At 40.2% G+C, this 25,888-nt stretch overlaps 1 protein-coding gene across 1 annotated transcript in view; it reads left to right on the top strand.

The window, feature by feature from the left end:
- Positions 1-25,888, top strand: part of LOC145991541 (putative G-protein coupled receptor No18) — a 322,406-nt gene that overhangs the window by 232,107 nt on the left and 64,411 nt on the right. Inside the window, exon 5 of the mRNA XM_083127567.1 lies at positions 18,300-18,440. Coding sequence (XP_082983693.1) covers positions 18,315-18,440 — 126 coding nt within the window. The 5' untranslated portion in view covers positions 18,300-18,314. The remainder of the gene's footprint in view (positions 1-18,299; positions 18,441-25,888) is intronic.

Genomic DNA, 25,888 nt, shown 5'->3' with positions numbered 1-25,888 from the left:
GCCGGTGCTGCATACTGTCGATTTTTCTGTACAACTAACTTTCAAGGTGAAAAATTTACTCTTGTGTCTAGGTGTCCGAAATTGGGGCTCCAAATTTCATTCTAAGATTTATTTTCAGGTTAATATAGCAAAAGAAAACTGTTCAGCTTACGGAAAATTCTCGTCTGTTTTCATCTGAGCGTATTTCAGGAATGGGCCTAATGCTGCAGCATCAATAGCACCTACCTTAATCCGGCCCTGCGGCACCTTACATATGGAAATAACTATGGGGGAAAAAACGGGGAGAGGGGGTACGCGCGCGCGCACACGCGCAGAGAGGAATCCGAGACAGAATGATAGAAATGTTGAATGGGAAAATATTGTGAATGTGTATGCAATGAACATCCAGAAATTTTTAAGGACGGTCAAATGCTAAATTTGTTGCACAGTTATGAATAGGAATAGGGAGCAAAATAATTATATTGCCCTATTTGCTTCAGTAAAATTAAGTCCAAAGGGCTATGTTCTGACCCCATACTCCACATTTGGGTGGCCTTTGTGTGCACGGGGTGTCCATAAAAATGATCACCCTATTATATATTGAATCATTTTAATGGATACTTTTAATTAAACACAAATCTAAAAACCAGTACATACGCACTCAAACATGTATTAATCATGCAAAAGTCAATTTGAACTGCATCAACAGTCTCTTCAGAAAGTGATGTTTTTTCCCTTGGAAACTGATCTAGTTTGTCATCCATGACATAATTTACTTCACATACATTTGGTGGCTTCTTTTCATAACGTATCTAATTCGCTGCACAGTTTCTCTTGGATTTTGCCGCACAACAGATTGAGCACTTTCCTACGCTGAAACCATTTTGAAGGATATTCAGCGACAGCGCTCCTAGCGGTGAAAACGGTGAACAGAACACATCTGCACAGAAACGCCTGGCAAAGTTTTGCCTGCAATAAATATTCTTTAGTGAGTCTTATCGGTTAAATATTAAAATCTGTCGATATCAAGTTAATCATTTATGGACACACATATAAATATAGTGTGTGTGTGCGTGCGGGTGTGCGTGCGTGCGTGTTGAGAGAGAGAGAGAACAAACAAAGTTCATGTACAGTCACGGACACTTCTATGTTGTAGTGCGCAAATTTTACTGCCCATGAGCCTACACCCCACAAAATTTATCTGTTGATGCCTCATGTCTGTGGGTGTGTGAGTGAGAGATGGAATACAATATAAATTTCTTTGTTGAACCGGCGAGGGAGAAAATTCAAAATGGAGGGGAGGGAAGGGGTTAGAATTACCAAAGTACCAAAGAAAAATAAATATCATGCCTTAATTGAGACGATATTTAGACTCATTTATGTGAGTTCATTTCCGAAAAGTGTTACCTAGCATTATTTACGAACCAATTTGCATAATAACAAGGCAATTAGTATAACATTGATTTACAGATTGGGTCTCTTTTACGTCCTCGTCTCGTTTCGAATCTATTTATAGAAGTTTTAAATACGCAAACAGTGAACAAATGCTTTCCACGTTATCAGTGCGGTTGGAAGAAATGTGTCCATAGCTGTTGTGTGTAGTGATCAGTGAAGGTTTTGTAGTCCAATTTACGCTCAGGTACGCCACTTTTGGCTAATCGCTAAGATGAGAATGAGTGATGGTTTGATGAAATGAATGAAGTGGCCCAGGTCAGGATTCGAACCCCCGATCCCTGGCGTCGTAGCGTGCTGCTCTAACCACTACTCTCCTCTTTTCCGATTGGCACAGGAATTGTCGAACGATCGTTGGCAACAGGTTAGACCGAACGCAGTTTCCGTTGTGAGAGAAGAAGAAAGGAAAGTAGGAAAAAGGTGAAGTAAGAGAACAATAAAAGGAGAGAGAGAGAGAGAGAGAGACAGGACGAGAGGAAAAAGAACGAATGATGAAGATAGAAAGCTATAAAAATGGAGATAAATAGAAAGAAGTTGGATGTAACACAGAGATAGAGACAAAAGGAGTGATTGATTGATTTGGGTCGTTTAACTTCTCTCTTGGTCAATCGCGTAGATGAGGGTGACAGATGACATGATGAAATTGAAATTGTTGATGGGTCAGTCACGAAAACACCCATTCCCAGGCTGGGATTCGAACCCGGTCCCTAGCGTCGTAGTGCTCCTTGTTAACCACTCCACCACGGAGTTCGGCTTAGAAGAATGAAAGAAAAAAGGGAAGAGAAAGTGATTGATATGGATAGAGAAACAGAGGAAGAGGGAAAGAAGTTTTATATCTATAAATAGACAGGGGAAGAAAAAATGCAGAAACAGATGTGGAAAGGGAGAAACGAAATAGAAAGGAACAGAAGGAAACAAGTAGAGAGAATTCACCGAAGTCCCCTTCCTCTGCCCCCAAACGAGATTGTATAGCGACGTTACTGTCCGTTTAATTGTATTCTTCCTTGTCACTTGACTTTGCTTGGCATATTCGCATCCCCTTGACTTTGTCGTTGGAAGCGCTTCCTTCTTCTTGTTCTCTTCTGTCCCCTTCCATTCATCTCGCGGTACGGGTCACGTGAAAGGATTGATAACGTTCCCCTTCTTCCCTTTTTGCGGAATTGCTTGTGGCATTGCGCCCGGCTTTTTCTTGGAAGTCTTAAGAGCGTTGTACAAAAAGGAGAGCGGTCAGTGTTTCGTCTTTCATCGCTCTCCTTTGCGTCCGTTTCAATGCAGCTTGTCCGTTGCTGGAATCGAAAGGTTCAATCACTAATGGTAGCGTTCAGTAGCATGAGCGAAGTGCGCGCAAATTGTGCACTGCTGGGGTTCGAAGACGACAACATCCGCCACATCTACGCTCTTATTATTATTACTGTAGCAAGTCCCACTTTATGCACAGGTAGGCTAACCTGTTGATTGATTGAATTAGTCTGCTTTTCTTCGACTTTTGGTTAATCGCGAGGATGAGGATGACTATACCTCGCGACAGGTTAAGTTTGCAGCAGGTTTTATGTATTAAACCGCGCTAGAACGGCGCTCAGCATCTCCCGTGCGAGTCTTGCCTCGACCGCCGAGCTGTTCATGTCACAGACATTGAGAAAATCGGCAGTATTGCAGCGGAACTATATTCTGCGCTCACGTTTGGGTCTACATGGGCAAGTTGCTGCAAACTTAACTTGTCGCGGGCTTAGTAATATAATGAGATTGATGAATGGACAGTCTCAAACACACATGGACGACACAACATTCCCACAAATGTTATCCTGGCTGCAGGCTCAGACGCCGGAGCCTCGTTAGTCTGCAAAATGCAATCCAAAAAGTACTACATGAAAGAGAGATGGACATTTTTAGTCTCTTCACGAAGGGTCGCCCCTTAGAGGCAAATCGGGACTGGACATACAGTTTAAAGTGGAAGATCCGAAGCACTATTTGCCTCCAACGGGGATCGAATCGGAACCCTCTGATTACAATGCGACAGCGTTTTAACTATTCCATCTGTGAGTCCCTTGAGACAAGTTTGTTGACATTAAATCACAAGTATCCAACTGAACTGGATGAATACTAGTTCAAAATATTGGAACAATCAGCAAAACTGTTAAGATATCGTTTGTTTTTCATCATGAATCGTGAATGTTTGGTGCTCATTAAAATCCCTCCTCTTATGAGAAAGAAATTAGCGAACTGCTTACTTCTTTAAGAACATTTTATGCATTGTTATAAATATTATTATAATGCAACTTTGGGTTTATGAAAGTTTAAATCCTCAGACTAGGTTGACTACGAAACACTGAAATCTATCTTCACCAGAAATCAAAACTGAGATATTTTATTGTAACTGAACGTTTCATTTACCGCGGACACACTTCAATATATTTTGTTCTTTCGGGCGCCAGGACTTTACTCCTGATTTATCTACAGTTGGTCGTCCCCAATGAAATGTATTACGATACTCATACTGACCCGTGAACAATGTTTCTCTCCTACACATGTCAAATGTAACACTTCAAGGTACCTTTACCTGTCATGTTGTGGTTTCGTCCAAGGGTCCCGGGTTCGAATCCTGGCCTGGGCATGGATGTTTGTGAGTGTCTATTCATCAATTTCATCATATCATCACTCATCCCCATCTTTGCAAATTAGCCAAGAGTGGCACAAAAAGCGAAGTAAAATAAAGAAATCAGTCAATCAATCAATTGTGGTTTCGTCTAGGTGAAGAGCACTAGAACAATTTCTACATAATGCGGATTTCGTAAGAAGTTTTACGGCTTGTAAACCATTTTAACACGTAAATATTAATAAAATCGATAAAAATATTGTTAAAGCTTTTAGCTCTAAAACCATGGAAATTTAACTTCTGAATCGTTGCATGTCATAATATCTCCTAACTTCGCCACCCTCTGGCAGTCTGCGGATCACAGGTTAATAACCGCTGGCTTAAACATCCTAATTTCCCTGCACTCTCTGGTTTAAGTGATACAAATGGCTTTAGATAGTTAAGGGGCAAAACGTAAAAATTCCGTTTTTTAAGTAGTGAAATCTTAAGAATGTAGCTAAATTCTCTCGTTGGGTGTTCCAAGCTACAGTGTATGTGGCAGGGCATCGCCGTGATGAAGTAAAGTGAGAAGATATTCTGAAACTAATTACAGAAACAGGCGTTGAAAGGATTAAAGGTCAGACTGCATATTGGAAGAAAGAGGCCGGCCAATCTTCGGGGATGCAATTAAGCGAGGGAAGATCGGAAGTTTTGTAATAAGAATGGGAGCGAAATAGCCTATCCGACAGGATTGCTAATTACCTTAGGAATTTTGGAAGTCAGAAGCTCAAATAGCAGAAGAGATCTTCTCAGAAGTTGCCTCATCAAGACGCTTGTAGGTCATTTTCCATTTGAGATGAACCGGCCGCTTAAGCAACTAAATTTCGGTAATGGATATTAACAGACTCCTTTTTATGTACTTAATGATTTTAGAAATATGTCTTTCTTAAATAGCACATATATTTGAGGAGCGGGAATTTAAGCTGAAATTTAGCTTTCTTCTCCTCCTCAAGTACAAGAGAGCTGAAATGTTAAAATGGCATATTTTCAGAGGCTCATGTTAATTGTACGGGAATGGGAAACAAGCATTTCTTTATAGGCTAAAAGTTAGTTTAAAGGCAAGACTATTGGACTATTGTAAGGGTAAAAATCTGTAACTTCGCCGTCTAGTCAAAGATATGTATAGCAAGAAGAAAAAATGAGTTAGCCTAATCAAGGCACCGAACCACCACTGTGCTCCCCCAGAGAATCCAACTTCTTGATAACAAAGCAAACACATAGTAACCCTGGAAATGCAACGCTCTGCACATAACGCCCCTGCAAATGTTGCCCACTCATCTCTACGCAGTGGCAACACTTCACTAATGTGATGTGATTTTTTAAGACCAAATGCTTACTGCATCTTTCAAAACTCGACAAAATATTTGAGGTTTGCCCGGAGATAGTAGTGGAGTACTAGGTGCCCAACGTTTTACCTTTAATGTAAGAATATTTCGGTGTAAAGTTTCGAACTGAAAGTATAACGTGTAATAAATTTTGAAGCATTATAATTTCAATAGTATTAATAAACTAGACTATTGCACCTATACGTAACCTTCTTATCATATTACAATGTAAACCGGGTGGCCGAGAAGTCTTTGTATGGAAACAAAAAATAACTGTATGTGCAACATTGACATGAAAAAATGGTACAAAATGTTCGGAAACTATTCAAATTTTATTGGCAATAGGAAAGAAATCAATAAATCTCCACGTGAGCACCCTTGGTAGCACGGAGGACATCTACTCGAAATTCAACTTCTCACCATGCATTAGCCAACATCACAGGAGGGATTAATGTGATGACTTGGGTTATCCATTGTTGCAGAGTTGCAAGATCAAATACAGGAGTTCTGTAGACATTGTCTTTCACATAACCACATAGAAAAAATCTAAAGGGGTTATGTCTGGAGATCGTGCAGGCCACGCTGTCGGTCCATCTCGACCAATCCATTTTCCAGGAAATGTCTGATCAAGGTAGGAACGAACCTCCAGACTCCAATGTGGCGGTGCACCGTCTTGTTGAAAGATAACATCTGGGTGGTATTCTAGCAATTGAGGAACAGCAATCAATTGCAACATGTCGAGATACACTCCAGATGTTATGGTGTCCTCACAGAAAAAGAATGGTCCGATTATTCTGTCACACAGTAGCGCGCACCAAACATTCACCTTCGGGCTGCCCATGGTCGACTCCCTCACCTCATGAGGGGACTCTTTACCCCAGATACGCACGTTGTGTCTATTCACTGAACCACTGACATGAAAGACCGCCTCGTCTGAAAAAGCAACACGATCCAGATAGCCATTATCAGCGTCAATGCGTGATAACATTTTCACCTCAAAGTTATACCGACGTTTGCCGTCATTGGGCAACAAAGCCTGCAGGATTTGCACTTTGTATGCACGAAACAGTAAACCTTTGTGCAACACATCATGAACAGAACTTTTTGGCATCTGTAATTCACGTGAGGCCGGATTTCTTCGGACTCGGCACAAAAGCCACTCTGACATCTTCCACCCTTTCGTCTGAGGTTGATGGTCGGCCACTTCTTGGTGTGTCAGCAACAGATCCTGTGGTCTTGAATTTGTCATACCACAACTTAATGTTCCTACCATCGGGCGGCATCTTTCCGTACGATGTTTGAAACTGTCTCTGCACTGTTTTTTGTGACCTGCTCTCGTGCAACCACAGAACACACTCAGCTTTTTCCTGATTTGTGTACATTTCCGGTTTGCTGGACACTGGCACTGCTACACTACTGCAACGTTACAGAAACCTGAAACAAAAAAAAAAGCTTGAATAGTTTCCGAACATTTTGATACCATTTTTACATGTCTATGTTGCCTATAGCGGATACAGTTAATTTTTGTTTTCATACAAAGACTTCTCGGACACCCTATATTTCCATTTTAAAATGATATTTTGTGGTAAGAAAATGTTTGGAACATACAGTATCCCACGTTTCCTTGCATGTCCACCTGAAACAATATTTTCGCTCAAATGTTAAATTCGTATATACAGAAATTTGAGCTGTTAACCGTACAAGTAGTAGACAAGATATCCATTAATGTGAAATCAATAATCATATGTTTGTTGAGGTTAATTACGGAATATTTATTCCTTTCTACACAATGGCTAGGAACATTCATTTTGAATACAAGCTGGTGTTTTTTTAAGTTCTTGGACATGAAGATGTACAATGACGACGACGACGAAATACAAGATGTCTGCGCCAGCATTAAAGTAAAGGATTAGCGTTGTAAGCAAGATACGGATTGCGTAGAGTTGAGAGAGGGGCCTTATCTTGCTAGCCAATCTGTTAATCACCAGCAGGAAACCTAAAAGCGCAATGAATAGACTGAATTCCGAAGAGAGACGTGGAACTTCGTTACTCGTTTGGGCAGGAGAGAGCTACTCTTCAGAGAAATATTACCCAGGGGGCATTTTCTGGGAAGTGCGGGAAGTAGTTTTACTTAAACGCAACTTTAACGCTTGTTCGAATGTCACTTCTTGTACTTACGAAACCCAAACTGCGTCGTAGGGTATTTTCGCCATAATTTGCTAGGCCGTGAAACTTCGAGGTTGACATAAAGTGGTTTCTTCAGAAACTTCCAGTAAAACTCAGGCATTCTCCATTATTGATTGAAATTTACGTTTAGAAACTGTTCTTATTGCGAGATTACAAATCTCATGTTCTTGTTCTAGTTATACGCGCTTCCGTGTTTAGAATTAAGTGAATTGACCGTGTACAGTGTAGGCTGCACACCATGTAAACTTGATTAATGCATAAAATGTACTGCTTCCATCTGAAACATGTCAGTATGGTTTGTAGCAGTTAAAGCATGGATTTGATTGATCGATTGCATTGGGTAATTTTACGTCGCTTTTCTTCCAGTTTTGGCTAATCGCGACGATGAGGATGAGTGATGATATGATGAACGGACACTCACAAAGAATACCCAGGCCAGGATTCGAACCCTGGACCCCTGGCGTAGAGTTAGAGTATGGAACACATTATTTTAGGTTTATTATAAATAATATAATTAAGAAAGTACGAAATCTAGTATCTAAGTTAAAGAACTTCTGTAAGGATTAATTATATCTCGAAGAAGTAATTCCATTGAAAAAGGCATGTACCAAATATACAAAAGGAAAGTATTCACAAAATTATGTTACAATAAACACGTCATTGAATTGAAAAAAAAATTCAAGTATACAGTTTATATACCTAATGTAATAATGAAAACAATATGTAGCTAACAAATGAAGATAAAGTCAAGAGCCATTTTAAAATATTCAGCACTACACATGCAATTAGTATATAATATCTGTATTACCTGTACGAGTATTGTACAGTATTCCATGATTGTGTTATTTATCCATTTCTTGGCATTTGTAGGATTTGGTTCATGTTACTTTGCGTTTCTGCCACTTTTGGCTAATTGCAAAGATGAGGATGAATGCTGATAAGATGAAATGGGCGAAGGGACAATCACAAACACATATAGACAACACACAACACAAGTCCCATAGAGGATTACTCTGGCCATGGGTCGAGACGCCAGAACCTCGTTAGTCTGCAAAATGCAGTCCAGGGTGTATTACGTGGAACTGAGGTTGACATTTAAAGAGTCATCCCTTACAACTAGCATTTCTTGGTAGATAAGTAGCTTAACTTACAATATTTATAAGAGTTTTTATCCAAACTTAACAAGAAATCTTAATTGAATACATGGTGAAATAGCTTCTTATCCAGAGCTCTGGGATAATAGCTGGTGTTGCAGCTGTTAATAAGTTTTGACAGTCCTAAGTTTTTGTCCCTGTGCCTTAAATGCGTGATTAAAAACCTAGCTTCAATTAAAGAGAAAGATATAAGAACAAATCCTAACGTAAGAGGGAACTTGGCCAAAATGAAATATAAAGAAAAAACTACTTAACACGGCCAGTTTCTGGCACTTTTTGACTGAGTGAAATGAAGGCATGCGACTGCAGCGCCTCTGCAGGGACCTTATCGCAGCGGCCGGCTCAGCCTTCATGATCTCGATAAGCCCTCCAGTGAGGTAATGAGATTCCATTTGCTTCTTATCACCAAGACACTTCTTTCTCTTGTAAACGTTCCTGTGAAACGGGCGAGAGTGTTTCTTTGTGCATGGGGAAACTCTTGAAGGCAAGGAAGAAGAAGAAGAAAGCAGTGGGAAAGCTGTTAGTAGCCTGTGAAGAACCTGACACAGGGGAAATGTTCCAAGAACAAAACTGGCTTGAACAATAGGCGTGAAAAGGATTTTATTTGTTAAAAAAAAGAGCAAATTTCGTATTCTCCGGAAGAATGACAGAGAAAATTGAAAAAATAAATTAAGGCATAAAAAGTGTTTCTAGAACCCTCCTTCTAACGGGTCGGCATTGTTATTTGGGTTGCTCATGCTTACTAAATTCAGAATCTAAATATATTGGTATTCAAAAGCATGTAGCTTTTTCTGCGCATTTTTATTATTATATCTGGCAGTGAAAAAATATTTCATTGTACTTATTTACTTGAAATATTATTTCGATTTTAATATTTTGAGCTAAATCTTACTTTGAGATAAAATCATTTTAATATTCAGTTTCCTGGGATAAACCAGGTTTTACATTTTGATAAATGTTGTAAACGGTAAAATATGTACCTCCTCATAACTATTAATTAGGACGTACAAGTTATGAATATGGCCTGCGTGGCGAAGTGATTAGCACAGCGCGCTGCGACGCCAGTGGTCCCGGGTTCGAATCCCGGCCTGGGCATGGATGTTTGTGAGTGTCCCTTCATCAATTTCCATCACATCATAATTCATCCTCATCTTCGCGTTTGGCCAAAAGTGTCAGAAAAGCGAAGTGAAATAAACCAAATCAATCAATAAATCAAGTTAGGAATATATCAACAAAAGGTAGTCAGAAACTGCACTTAGGTGAAAATTAAAAGTTTACACATTCGTAAGGCAAGGTAAAGTTCCCCGTGCATATAGCACCGTGCCATGAAGGGTATGTGGGGGTAGAGCCCACACATTCTCAATCTCGCCCATGTTGGAGGTGATGTGATTATTGCCCCCAGGTACCCATTGATTTGAGGCTGGGTGAGCCCCGGAGCCGCTTTATGCGGGGCCAAGGCCGGAAAAAATCCGACCTTAGATCACCCACCCAGGGAATCGAACCCGGGACTCCTGCATTGCAGTCAGACGCCATACCTACTACACCACCACGGCTCCTTCATTTGCGCAATCGTAGTTTTGTCATTGGTCTAACGACATGTAACATTTCAGTACGTGTGATCTGTCTCCGCTCCCCCACTGTCCTAGCCAAATGCGGCGACTGTGTGTTGTTACTGCATCTTATGTTTTAGCTTGCGTCCAAGCACTTTTTGAACACACCTCATGTAATACCGCACGGGAAGATTAAAGCAAGGAGCGTCGGTTACTTTGGGATCGAGTAGGGCAAGAAACATGAATGGAACCCTCATTCCCTCGAACCAATTTTTGGAAACTTTTCTGTGTATTTTTAGATAACCGCAAGGAAGATGAATAAAGGGAATGATGAATAGATGGAATAAATGAAAGAACAAGAACGATGTATCACGAGACCTGCAACAAGCACGCTCTGAGCCCATGCAAGCGGATTCGGAACTTTGAATTGATATGCTTGCCTCCCGTTTCGAAACAGGTTTCAGATTAGTAACCCCATGTCTGATCACTAGGGCTAGGATTTTCATGACAGCATATTTTTTTTTTTAGTAAGGGTTATGTGTTGCCTAAATATATAGAAATTCATATGAAGAAACTAATTAAATTAAGGTGCTTTTTAAGGGCATGTTTAGGCATATTTGGCCATTTCTACGTGATAGAGCATATTTTGATAGATTTTCGGTCATATTCAGCATATTTTCGCTTTTTCAAGGAATATACAGCAATTTTTGAAATGAAATCGTTCTTACCCTCATGTTCACTCAAGTTGTTGAATTTTTACTATTATAGCCTACGTCCAGTTTATTTCCTGAAAAATGGTGGAAACCAGTCTCCTTTTCTAATGGAATGAAATCGGGAAATGGTATTTGGCCCAATATAACTCTGAGCAAATATTTGCTTATTGTTGAATTTCTTTGAAATGTAGATCACTCTCTCGATACTACAGAACTTGAGCCGAATGACATTGTTTTCTTTGAATATGCTCGTCTTGTGCCAGCCGAAGTAGAAAGAAGCTTTTCGCAGTACAAGTCTTTGTTGGCTGACAATAGGCAATCATTTATATTTGAAAATTTTCAGAAAGTATTCATTGTATTCAGGTATTGCAACTCGGGCCTCATAAAGTGAACTAAAAATACTTGTAGTATGTGAAAATATCTCTGCGTATGTTAAGTATTGATGTTCGAAACAGTTCAGTTGTAAGGGCATATTTTTCAAATTATAGTGCATATTTTTTTGAAAAAAAATTGGTCATGAGAGCATTTTCTTATTTTGTATATTTTGGTTATTTTTAGGTCATAAATATCCTAGTCCTGCTGATCATCATAACTCGTATCTTATCCTCTATTCTTTTGTAGATTCAGACCGTTATATCCTTCGTCTTATGCAACCCTCACACCAGCTGCGTTCGGCGGGCTAGATTATACGTCAGGATAACCCATTCAAACTCCATACCGCAGCGTCTGGCTTGAATTCGTTTTTGAGTCCATTTTATACACAAAGGTTAATCGTGTCTGGACCTACAGTTTAAACTGGGTTCACCGGTGAGGGTACCCGAGACCCCTTGATTACAAGACGACGACCTTACTACAACGCCATTGGGGAAACACCGTGACGTCTCTTGAAATTTACAATTTGCATTCAAAGCTCTTGCAAATGAATGATGTTGATTGTCCTCATCCCCTGACAATGCGGCAATAGCAAAACAGGACAGAAACAGGTTATTTAAACATCCACGATGGTCTAAGAAAGAAAATCATTTATCAATACCCCGAATCCCTTGCGGGTATAATCTCTAACTAGAGATAGAAAGTTAATAAACAATCCCGTATGGAGTCGAACTAGAAACCAGCCTCGTAAAACGCCGAAGATATCACACGATCTGCACGATTGCTACAGGGACCACTATTTCGGCGGCCCAGACGCCAGTGACACGAGATGGTCGAGAATCGCTAGAGAAAATGGGGACAGGGTCATGCCATAGCAACTGGGAGAAAAGAGGAAGGGGGGGAAAAAAGGAGAAGAAATCAGAATCCCGGTCCAGCAGGATTCCTTCTGATGAAACTTCCGGAAGGCCAAACCCTCATGAGGAGGACCACGTGTCCGGTATCTCGAAGCAACCGCTTGTTAATGAAACAACGAGGTTTGTGCTGCACATGTTACATGACCACCAGCAGCGGTATGAGTGTCAACAACAGGCAACAAGTAGACGTAAATGACTGCAGCTGTTTAAACCCTGTGTGGACTGTGCGTCACTCTGTTTCTACTTTATTTAGCGATGCTGTTAACTCGCAGGAAGTATAGAAATCTGTGTTAACAAAGCCTTGTTCAAATTGTCCAATGCTATACATCACATGAACCAGCGGGAATTTAACATAAAACCAAGAATACTGCCTTATATAATCATATGGAATACAATTCAATGCAAGCCAAGAAAATAATGTTATTGCTAGACTGAGGATTTACATGCACTAAAAACTAGCAAAATGCACACAAATATGCCGTAAAACCTTAAAATGTGCAATTGCAGGAACAAGATACAATATAAAGTTGTTTTTACTCAAAATGTTATATCGAAAATGCTTAAAATAATTCGTGTTCCAATATTCCACTAGTATTTTTCCAAAATTTACAACAACAGCTATCTCACCTCACGTGTCTGTAACATAAAGCATCAGAAATATTTTCTCGTTACTTTTAATGTTTCGGTTGATTAAAAAGAAAAAGGTTGAAGAAATATTGATAGGTCCCTTCTGACAGAACTTTCGAAGGCACTTCAGGAGAAATAGAGGAATGCAAAGCAGGATACTTGTTGCAATGATTCAGATAGGCATTTGAGTGTGGTAGGCTCTTGAATTAAGTGCGATAACTTTTGCTGGGAATACAGAAAAGGGAAATTTTATTTTCGCTGCATATTTCATGGAGATTTTCGAACCAGTTGCGCGGCAATTTCAAAACATAATTAGGAATTTCCTGTCAATGCGGAAAAGATGTTCGACAAGGGAAATATTTTACCTGTTGAAGGGTATCTTTGAGCTCAGATTTTAGCAATACAGCCCTGATGTCGTCGTGATTGAGTTGGAAATCTGTGCTCACAGCCTCCGCTCTTGCCTCAGTTCCAGCAAACTGGGAAGTTTTCTCCTTTCCATTTGGTCCGTCTGGAGCCTTTCTCTCTCCACGATCCGACGACCACTAGCCATTGATTCTTGGTAAGAGCTATTTCGTCTTTCGCCACACTCGTCTCAACTAATTAAACTAATTAGAAAGAAAACTTTTATTGGATAATGGATCTCGGTTTCGTAAGGACTTCGAGTCGAAGGGCCCTGGGCTCGAATTTCGGCTTGGACAAGTTTGTTGCAAGTCCACTTAGGCTGCGCGTACAATTGCAAGTGGGATCCTAACCGCTGAAATAATGTCCTTGCTTGAATTGCAACCGGACACATCAATTGCAAAAGAGAGCTTCTAGCCTCGATGACGTCAGTGAGCTATTTAGCTATTTGTGTTTCTCTTCTCCTCCTGCTGCTCGGGCCTCCCCGATGGTGTGCTGGTAACGTCGTCGCCTTGTAATGAAGGGTTTCCGGGTTTGATACCCGGCAGACACATAGTGGTTCAAATCACACTTTAAACTGAAGGTCCAGTCCTGATTAGCCTATCTGTGCATAAAGTAGCCTTAAAACTCAAACTCGTTCTGCTCTTCCTTTATTCTCATTATGATCAACCAAAAGATTAAAAAACGACGAGAAATGGTAGAAAGAGGTAGAAACGCGACGTTAAAACGGAACGGAGGTAGGGGCATAAAATAACCACAGATATCATAGAAGCGACGAACAATAACCTAGAAAGGTAAAGATCAATATAAACTAGCAAATAGAAAAGAAAGCGACAAAAAATAACTAGAGGAAGGAAAACGAGGTAAAGTAATCAATGGATATTGGAAGGCAACGTACAATAACGGAGAGAGGTAGAAAGCTACTCAAATATACTAGAAAAGCGACGAAAGTGTGGTAGAAAAGAGACGTGAAATAACCTATATAAAGAAAAGCAATAAAAATTGTTGAGAGAGTAAAAAAGCGACGTAAAATAACCATCAAGGTAGAAAAGTGACGTGAAATAACGAAAGGGGTAGAAAAGTAACGTAAAACAAGATAGAGCGGTGAAATGCGACGAAAATTAAGCTAGAGATGTAGAAAATAAAACAGAAATAACCTAGAGCGGTAGGAAAGTACCATGAACTAATGAAATACAATGAAAATACATACAGATTTCCTCGAAGCGGCAATTCGCAAAGGTAAGAAGTCAAAGAAAACCCGAGACGAAATCGGAACTGTTTATCGGTGACTTCGCATCGTGCACGCCAAGCTGCTGGACCACTCAATCTTGCACAGTGCTGCGGTCCATAGTTTGAGAACCACTGATACGAGAATGCGAAGGCGAATCCCATCTCAGCAGAGGGCGGGAGGTGGGAGGAGGCAGGGTCTGCTGGAACCCCCTTCCCACTTTCATCGCTGGGAATGGCACGGAAATCCTCCGTAATCCAAGCTCCATTGTTTCCCATGTAAATAGACCCCAGGAAACACCCTTTATAATACCGTAAATGAAGTACCAGTCAGGTTTTCCTCCTTCTGATATGAAAAAAATAGGAGGAAAGGAGATTGATAAAAAAATTTCCTTTGTTCCCCCAGCAACGCGAGGGCGGTGGGTCGAAGGTAGGAAATTGAAACAACCTTCCTTCCAATTCCGTGGAATTGGAACTTTGTTGGCGCATCTTTGAAAGCACTACTGCTCCCCCAGGAGAATGGCCTAGTTCCCAACGCTGTTCAGTACAGTATGGAAGTATCCTGTGATGTATACACATTTCCTATAACGTTGCAAGTTATTGGAGCATAACCATTAAGGATACTCTTTATTTTGCGTAAGGAGAATGCAATTGTAGTTGTTGTCTTTTTAAGTCGCTTTTCTGCTTAAGCGAAAATGATGCAAGAACTCCCTGGACTCAAACTTGCAGCGGTCAGTGGTAAGTGAGATCAGCAAGTGGATTAAGAAATCACCTAGGCGACGTAATGAAAAGGGATGCACATGGGATAATGCGGGTTCTTGTCAGAAAACAAGGCAAATTGAATATTTGATCCGGTTCGATTCGTCTTTCGGGTGGGAAACGAGTCCGGTAGCCCCTTTAATACGAATTCCTACGCAACTGGTCAATCTTCAGAGGTCCAGCGGTGCCTGAATAGTTCAGCCGTTTCTTGCGAAGTTCCCCCAACTCCGTCCCATCCAGGTCTTCTATCCAGGATATGTTTACTTCACAGGGAACCACAGAGCCAACACGCCTCGTTCTCTTCCTTTTCACAACCAAACGGAAGCTATTTGCATAATGCCTGACACGCTTCAACTTGCCCGACTCTCCTGGTAAACAGCCGTGTTAATATTCACAAAGGTGTTTCCCCCCGCTAAAGAGGAAGATGCCTTCTAGAAACGTCAAATATAGATACAGAAGTACTCTCGTTGGTTGGAGGGCGAGCGAACACTATAGTCGCTCCTACAAAAGCACAAATTCCTGTTGATTTGATTACGTAAATTCGTCTTAAGAAAGTAATGCTTTCCTTTTACCGAGGCACGTGGGGGAGATCAACACTCTTATTTTCATAGTTATTTTTACGTCGTTTACTACTTATTTAGGCAAGTCGCGACGATGAGGGTCGAAGATGTTTTTCATAATGGGTCGCAGGGTTGCGACTTGAACCTAGAATCTTCAAGATCGACCACTCCTAGAAAAGTAGTCTTCTTGTTGGTCTTGTTGGTGCGGGCTGTTTGATTTTTTTTTGCTACCTAGATACGTATGAATGTTCATAAGCTAAATACCTAGGTATACAGGGTGACTGGTAATTAGATGTATTCCCTGAAAGGGGTTAAAGTAGAGACAATTTGCAATAAATTTGACCATATGATACCCTGTCCGAAAATTAGTAGTTTTCGAGATAATCGAATTTCTATTGTTTTTTTAAAAAATTACAATTTTCCACATAAAAGGATGAATTGAGAAAAAACTGCTGATTGTATGGAACTTATTTCTGATAGCTAACAAATAAGTGGTTCGTTGAAAAAAAAAAATTCCTAAATAACAATCACATGTAAGTAACGGATGGGTCTAAACTTACAAGTGATGATAAAAAAATTCACTCTTAGTCTACTTAGCAACGTATTAATAACAAAAATGGTATGACACGAAGCGTACAAATTACTTTAATTACTTCCTTGTGTCATCTGCTGCCCAACAAGGTACAAATGTTGCTAACATTCACATTTGTGTGCAAGAAATAATACTTCATTCATCTTCATGTGAATGGAATCAATGAACAATACAATTGAAGAACATTACACGTCTTGCTCAAAGTGGGCACCTCCGTTACGAATGCAGGCACGCAGGTTTTAACGGACATTTGTTCTCTTAACTCGTGATGTGATGGTGTTCTTGATGTGTTGACCAGCTGTTAAGATCCTCTCCCTGAGCTCTTCTTGCGAGTTTACCGGTGTCTTGTAAACTAATGGCTCCAAATGTAAAAGTCGCAAGGCGTCAAATCGATCGGGGATCGAGCTGGGCAGTCATCATGCTGATAAATCATGTCACGTCTTGTAGCTAGAGGCACATCCTCAACAACAATGCCGTCCCGTTCCTCAAAAAATGTTCATAAGTGATGCCATTTAAGATTTGGAGCAGGAAAAATGGCTAGATCAAATGATTGTTGATGACGCCAATCCATACTTCTGCCTGGGCGTGCGACAGTGGCTGGATGAAAATTACCCAAAGAAATGGATTGGCCGGCTCGATCCTCCGATGTTCATAAGTGATGCCATTTAAGATTTGGAGCAGGAAAAATTGCTCGATCCCCCGATTTGGCGACTTGCGACTTCTACATTTGGAGCCACATGAAAGAATTAGTTTACATGACACCGGTAAACTCGCAAGAAGAGCTCAGGGAGAGGATCTTAACAGTTGGTCAACACATCAAAGAGACCATCACATCACGAGTTAAGAGAACAAATGTCCGTAAAAACCTGCGTGCCTGCATTCGTAACGGAGGTGCCCACTTTGAGCAAGACGTGTAATGTTCTTTACTTGTATTGTTCATTGATTCCGTTCACATGAAGATGAATGAAGTATTATTTTTTGTACACAAATGTGAATGTTAGCAACATTTGTACCTTGTTGGGCAGCAGATGACACAAGGAAGTAATTAAAGTAATTTGTACACTTCGTGTCATACCATTTTTGTTATTAATACGTTGCAAGTAAACTAAGAGTGAATTTTTTTATCATCACTTGTAAGTTTAGACCCACCCGTTACTTACATGTGATTGTTATTTGGGAAAAACTTTTTTTTCAACACACCACTTATTTGTTAGCTATCAGCAAACGCTGCAATAAGTTCCATACAATGAGCAGTTTTTTCTCAATTCATCTTTTTATGTGGAAAATTGTAATTTAAAAAAAAACAATAGAAATTCGATTATCTCGAAAACTACTAATTTTCGGACAGGGTATCATATGGTCAAATTTATTGCAAATTGTCTCTACTTTAACCCCTTTCAGGGAATACATCTAATTACCAGTCACCCTGTATATCTTAGTTCTGAGGAACCCCCTCATTCCCAGCCCCCCCCCCTCTCCCCCATGTACTGACATGAAGATGTTTAAAACAGTCAGATGGTATTACTAGCTATTGGACTTCCCTTATGTAGCGGTAACGCTGCCTCCTTGTAATCAAGGGGTTCCGGGTACGATCACCCATGGAGGCACTCAGGACGCCCACGAGAATAATTAATGGCCTTTTTTGTCAGATTTCTTGCTTACACGCATTCTTCTACGAAACATGGAGGCCAATTTTTTTTTTTATTGATCCCAGACACATGTTACCATTACATATTGTAAATTGACGTGGATGAGCTAATGTGCTGTAATATGTTGTTTTTTAAAAGAAAAGTATATTTTCAAAACTAACAGTTGGAAACACTGGGTATAACTATTTTTCTCTCTCTCTCGTTGCAGGTTGAATGAAATCGCATGGCATACGACCCGGAGAATGCGACCTACGTGAATGGGACCAACGCAACGTCTGGTTTCAAACCAGTGACGTGGACGTCGATGTCAGTGGTCATTCTCCTCTCCATTGTCATCGCAGCCACATTGGTAAGTGTTTCCAATTGCGAAGAAAAGTATACTGTTATTGGATTTGCTTGTTAATCGGCCGTGTTCTAAGTATCGAAAAGCGCGAGTTCCATTTCCGGTCTGTAAGTATTTTGAGGAAAGTGAGGCTCTCAATTGAGCAAAAGCAAAGAAATTGAATTCCTGATAAAAACTGATAGACGATGTTCTAAACATTGGAATTCTCTCGAATTTCAGACGAGAAAAAGTTTGTATTTCATCATATTAATATATTGAACAGTAGACTAAATACATAAATATTGATACCAACGTTGAAGATATTCTTTGGACAGAATTTTGATAAAATTCGTCGTATGCTGTCGCAACAGTGGGTTCCGTGTTCGAGTCAAGGTCTGGGTCATGGCTGCCTCTTTCCTAGTGATATTTTCATCATTCATCCTCGTCGTCGCGATTACCACAAACGTGGTGCCATGAAACGACGCAGCATGCAAACCTCGTATCCTCGAATGTTATGTAACCCGACCACTATCCTGTTTCCTGAGGTGCACTCATTCTTGACTCTCACTGTACAATTACAACTGAATTTCGGGGATTTAACATGATGGGGTCTGCTAATGGGATGTCCGGAGCATTCCGTGGTCATATATCTCCCGCGGAGAGAACACGTCATTCCCTGCCAATTACTATCCAGACAGCATTCCCTGCGCGTTCAATTGCGGCTGTACGTTAATTAACACTCGTACTGCCGATGCCTTTACTGGCATTTGTCTGAAACGTCTGAGGGAACAAATTGGTCTCAGTAACAACAATTGATTCCGCTTTGTGCTTATCTGTCAGTCAAGAACCGCTAGGAATAGATAGATCAGCTATAAATCCATAAATAGAAAGGGTAATCTCATGAAAGCTGGGACAAAATATTATATTTTAGAAAAAAATATTTGGGGGTTGGTAACACTAAAGTAATCGATTTCATACTTACTGTGTAATTTATACAGCACGATTTTGATGCACTCATCTTTATGTTTTGCAAAATTAAGTAAAAGTAATAGAAAATTGCACTTAAAAACGATATATTAATGTCTGTCAAGTTGTACCTTGGGCAAAAATGCTGTAGAAAGAAACGAATTGTGACACTACTAGATCAGGCGAGTGTACATGCGCAATCAAAATGTTGATAACACAGACATTCTTTCCGATGATGCTGTTTACCGAGGGGTGGCTTCCAAAAAAATCTGCAGTGACAATTGCTATGTAAACGTAAATGGCCAATATATTTTTCTTTTTTTTTAATTGAAGAAAACCAATGACCTGATATCTTAGGGTTTACATTTCTGTATCATTCCATGTTGTTTCTACAACGCATAAAATTTACACTAGAAAATGGAAACAAATTACTTTGCTATTACCAGGTATATGTTTTTAAATCTGTATGCAAGTATAATTTCAAACATTACATGCTTATAAATCTCTACTTATTTTATTGTGAAGGACGAAGTTACTGCATTCCAAACAAGTCATAGTCGCAAATATTCATGTCCGGACTATAAGGAGGGTGCTCTAGCACTTCCCAACCCTGCCGCTCAAGCAGTGGCCGCACTGAATTTGCAGCATGGCACCTGGCGTTGTCGTGCAGTAGAATTGGATGTCTCGCCAGAAATGTTGGTCCTTTCCCACGAAACGCTGGACGAAGGTGATTCTCCAGAAAGTTACCGTAATACTCGCTGTACATGGTAACTCCCTTCGCCTCTGTGTGACAAAGGAAAACGACCTCGTAGTCGTATGCAACAAAAAAATATCATGTTAACATTGCTGGGTGTATGTCGGAACTTTAGCGGCCTTGGCGAACCACTGAACCACTGTTGGATATTGCTTGCACAAGAGCGCACACAGAAAAAAATTGTTTGAATTAACGAAACACGTTTGGTAACAGCAAACAAAAAATTTGATAGCCCTTGCTAAATTTGATAATTTTGACCAAATTATTTGGTAACTCTAAACAAGTGTGTGTTCTGGTGAATCTTTTGCTTGTCGCCCTTTTCAACAAATATTTGTAAAATAAAACAAACCAATCATTCAATAAATCTTTGTCTTTGGGTGTGCACGTGCGACTGTGCGAATAGGCACTACCCGCCACTGCTGTAAGTAACAAACCTGTCCTGAGAGTTGCACAATACAATACAAGAACGCGCAGAGAGGAATTAGTTTATATAAGTTTCTGAAAACGACGCAAGCTGTTTAGATGTTCCGAATGTTACAACTCCCCCCCCCCCTCCCACACCTCGGCGTCCACATCAGCAAACCAAATCCTAATCGATATTTTTATCGCAACTGCGAGACTCTCGAAACTCATTGGAAAGCTATTAAAGCCACTTCCGGGGGCGAAGGCAAGACCAAGGCGTCCGGCGAACAATGGTTATTCAGTCGCCTTTCATTAGCAGACGGCGGAATGAAATTATCCTTGCGACCTGTAATTTGCCTTCTTCATCCCTCTCCTCCTTGCCTGGCTGCAGTGGGTGGCTGCGGCAACCGGCCCAGATACAGTGAGCGAGAGAGAGAGAGAGAGAGAGGACTAGAAAGTGAAAGAGGGTAAGGAAGAGAGAGAGGGGGAAATAAGAATGAACGAGGGAGAATAAGAAAGTAAACGAGACAGAGAGAATATGAGATGGAGGTTTATAATGTGTTGCCTAGATTAATATAAACTATTGAAATAGGTCAGTTTATCCGTCTGCGCAAGCCAACGTCTACAAGAGGCCAAGAGATCATAGGCGTAGTTACGGGGTGTGCTGGGTGTGCCTAGGCACACCCTAATGGGCTGCTTTATCAAAGAGAATTAAAGACAGATATTTCAATAAAAGAGAAAATAAGCGGCAGTTTGTAAGAAGTTGAAAATGTCATTACTTGGTACAAACTTGTTCATTATCGCTGATGAAACGAGTGTATCGTTTTTAAATTTTTGATGTCATTGGAGAAAGAAGATATTTACTGCATTCTACTCTGTACTGCAGTGCTTTTCTTCTATACCTGCCACAAGCTGCACGTGTGAGAGAGCTTTCTCCAAGCTTACCCAAGTTAAAACTAAATTAAGAGCAACTCAGAAGCAGGATAGATTGGAAGCCCTGCTCTTGCTATTTGTCGAACAGGAAAAAGCTTAGTCTATTGATGTAAATTAAGTTATTGATGAGTTTAAGAACATTGTACCTTTTGACAGACGTCTCTTGTTATAGATGACATGTATTTTGATGTATTTGTTTGTAACATTTATGAACATTTTGTGTGTGTGTAATTTCTATGCAATTTGATTTTTTTCTACTACATATATTCAGAAATTTTCAACACTGTTATTTAGTGCATTTATATTCCTTTACAAACATCAGGGCAGTTAAAGAGCCAAGTGATTGTGTTGCAAAATATGCTATTAAAAAGATACAAGACCTCATTTTTTTTTCTTTCTGCACACCCAAATATAAAGTTCTAGCTACGCCTATGCAAGAGAGTAGTGGTAACGCCATCGCATTTCCGAGCTCGATACCAAGTGGATATCCATACTGGTGCGGATCTCACTTTAAACTGTAGATCTAGTCCGTATTAGCCAATCTGTGCATAAAGTGGACTTAAAACAAACACTCAACAGCCATATTTGTAAAGCAGTAGTGAGACGGCGGACCGGTAAATATTGTTTTTAAAAATCATTGCCCAACACAAATAATTTCTATTTGCTTTAGCTTTATACATTAACAAACACGTATCCTTAAAATTAAATATTAATAAGTGTATTGTGGCATATTCATAAGAGTAATAGTTTGATTATGTGTGGGCTCGTCGACAAATATACAATTAGGTTAAAATTAGTTGTCAACAACTGGATCTAATTAAATCTTGTAGTTTTCTCAGAACGAAGTCATTGAAATTAATTTGGTAAGTGATGTTCTTCCTTGGTATTTTACATACATTTTGAACAACGAATAATAGTATTGACTTCGTTCATTACAAGGGAATTCTCTCGATTGGATTGGATTGGATTGGATTGATTTGTTGTTTTAAGTCCACTTTATGCACAGTAAGGCTAATCGGGACTGAACCTACAGTTTAAAGTTGGATCCGAACCACTATGTGCCTCCACTGGGAATCGAACCCGGGACCCCTTGATTACAAGGCGATGACGCTACCACTGCGCCATCGGGGAGGCCGGAATTCTCTCGAGTTTCAGTTGAAAAAATGTTTGTATTTCACCATATTGATATATTTAACAGCACACAGAAATATTGACATTTCACCAACAGCGAAGATTCAACAGGATTATGTTGAAATTCGCTTTAATGTCGTATTCTCTCGCAACAGTGGGTTCCGGGTTCGAATTCCGGTATTTGCATGGGTTTTCTTTGTGTGTCCCTTCATCAATTTCATCATATCATTACTCATCCTCATCTTCGTGATTAGCCAATAGTTACAGAAAAGCGAAGTAAAATGAACCAACCAATCAATCAATCGAGGAGACCGTTATTGAACCTTCAATTAGAGGTCAGTGAAAGGTTCTTGATTAGCATCCATCGGTCCGTGATCACAGCTTCAACTTCTCCGCATTCAGCACTTCTCGCACGTGAAGACGAGACCCATTTAGTGAAAGGAGAGCGCTAAGATAAAAAGAAAGATGACGACATTGGAGGAAAAGTCAGAGAAGAAAACAAATTAATTTCTTTCCAAACAAGACTCTTTGCAAAGAAGTGTTCGGAGTGAGTCGGGAAGGGAGGGACGGGGCTCCAATTGGAGCTAATGAAACAGGAGAGGGATTTTTTTTCCCTTAACCCCTACACTCATTAGAGCGCATTTTCCGAATTAGGAATCATTTCTTGTAACAAGGTTTAGAGGAAATAATTTAGGGAGAGGGGAGAGAAAAAAAGAAACACAGGAGAAAGAAGAAATTGGAAATTCGAGTGTCCGAAAATGGAAGTAATTTGAGACCGAGCGGCTGGGTTTCAAGTGGACGAGGGGGGGAGTTAAAGAAGCATGTGAATTTAATTGGGGCCATGTTAAAAAAAGGGGGGAGAATTAGTGGCCAGAATTTCTGTTAGGTTGAGGGAGAAGTGGGTAACTTCTCTATATATTTTTTTCCTATTACCAACCGTATTCTCTAGAGACTGATGTTCAGATGTTTTTTTTATTATTATTATTGTCTGGTGGTGTGTTCTTTGTACTCTCTATTTGTTTCTCTCTCTCTCTCCCTCTCACTCTCTCTCCCTCTCTCTCCCTCTCTCTCCCTCTCTCTCCCTCTTTCTCTCTCTCTTTCTATCTCCCTCTTTCTCTCTCCCTCTCTCTCTCCCTGTCTCTCTCCCTCTCTCTCCCTCTCTCTCCCTCTCTCTCCGTCTCTCTCTCACTCTCTCACTCCCCCTCTCTCTCTCTCATTCTCTCTCACCCTCTCACTCTATCTCCCTCTCTCTCTCCCTCTCTCTCTCCCTGTCTCTCTCCCTCTCTATCCCTCTCACTCTCTCTCCATCTCTCTCCCTCTCTCTCCCTCTTTCTCTCTCTCTTTCTCTCTCCCTCTTTCTCTCTCCCTCTCTCTCTCCCTCTCTCTCTCCCTGTCTCTCTCCCTCTCTGTCCCTCTCTCTCCGTCTCTCTCGCACCCTCTCACTCTCTCTCACTCTCTCACTCCCCCTCTCTCTCTCTCATTCTCTCTCTCATTCTCTCTCACCCTCTCACTCTCTCTCCCTCTCTCCCTCTCCCTGTCTCTCTCCCTCTCTATCCCTCTCACTCTCTCTCACTCTCTCACTCCCTCTCTCCCTCTCCCTCCCTCTTCCTCTTTCTCCCTCTCTCTCCTCTCTCTCCTCTCACTCCCTCTCACTCACTCTCACTCTCTCTCTCTCTCTCTCTCTCTCTCTCTCTCTCTCTCTCTCTCTCTCTCTCTCTCTCTCTCTCTCACACACACACAGACTAGAGACAGTTTTCTTTTCTTCTCTTCTGCCACAGACCCTCTCCCGCCGGGGCAAATGTACCAATTAAATTATTTTCTTTGCATGGAAGGAATGCCATCTTTTCACACGGATTCAGTTGGAAAAAGGAAACTCCAGAAGCATTTCCAAGATAAACTACCATTTGTGGGGAATCAAATGCACCTTAATGTTATTCTTATTCTGTTTGTATTTTTCATATTTTACGTCACTTTCCTGCCATTGCAAATTGATGACCAGACACTCAAAATGGATTACTCAATGTCCAAGACAAGACTCGTGCCCGAAATCTTCAGTGGCGAGGCCTTAAGTCGGCCATTTAAGTGCGAAGCGGCATATTATCATTATTGTTAACAATAAAAAAAGTAAAAAAAGTAAAGTGTTCCCCTGTGCATAGCACCACGCCTTGAATAGCAATAGCAACAAGAAATCATCAAAAGGATATATTCTTTCTCGTGGAAACTTTGCCAAGCATACTCCGTTTCACCGTTGACTCGACTGAATTTCGATTTCTTTACATATATAGTGTCTACTGTAGTATTTCAGTATCAACGTGTTCACTAATAAAGTGGCAAATGTAATATATTTAAGAATCAAACTTTTAGATTCATTAATTTACCACTTTGTGACAGAAATAACCTGTATTATGTATATTGTTCCTTGAAATAAGACACAATGACAGTATTTTAATAATGATATGACATGGTATCAAAATCTGATTTGTAGGTAATTCTCAGTTATACGTATTTTTCTCTATTCACCTTGACATACGTATAAGTCAGGTTAAACTGTATTAGACGTTTTATCATCGTTCATATTCAATAGTTTTCTATAGATCAATGTTTTAAATAAAATAACTCTTTTGGACCTCTATATGCAAACTTCCTGAAAATTTCATTAACTCTCCTTGTGCAAGGATTTACTGTGAGAATGACTTTAAGAGAATCCTTGCATCATAATAATACATTACCTTGAAAGACTCAAAATAGTGTTAAATATTTCTTAATAATATTCTGAGTGCACAAAAATGCTAAAATATTATTTTCTTATCCAACCATGAAATGACGTCGCAGGCCCTGTTGTCTTTTCTTCTGTTCATTGCTCTCTCGCTCTCTTTATTTCGTTCTCCCTCATTCTTCCACCTCTCCCCATATATATCGTATATATTCACACACACACCGGTATATAGACTCGATATAAATATCAACCATAACATTTATTTACTCTTAAAATGGCCTGTTTTTCTAATATCGTTCTTACATTCAAAAATTTTTGGAAATAATTTTTTGATGATTTGATGGCCGGTTCGCCACAAATGTAACACCTCCTATTTTTCTAAAAATATATTATTTCTCTAACTTTTTGTTCCAAGATATTCTATTGTTCTTTCACAGTGGGGGCGATTAGGGGAGCGAGGGGGGCAGTTGCCCCCCCTTTTCTCCCTGCACTATGCTAAACCTTATCTGCAAAGGGAAATATACTGTCTGTGCGCCCCTAATTTTGGCACCTTCCCTCCCTCCCCCGGTTTTG

This window comes from Lepisma saccharinum, chromosome 8 (assembly GCF_977018435.1).
Source record: "Lepisma saccharinum chromosome 8, izLepSacc3.1, whole genome shotgun sequence".
NCBI lineage: Eukaryota > Metazoa > Arthropoda > Insecta > Zygentoma > Lepismatidae > Lepisma > Lepisma saccharinum.
This window is presented reverse-complemented; position numbering and strand designations above follow the sequence as displayed.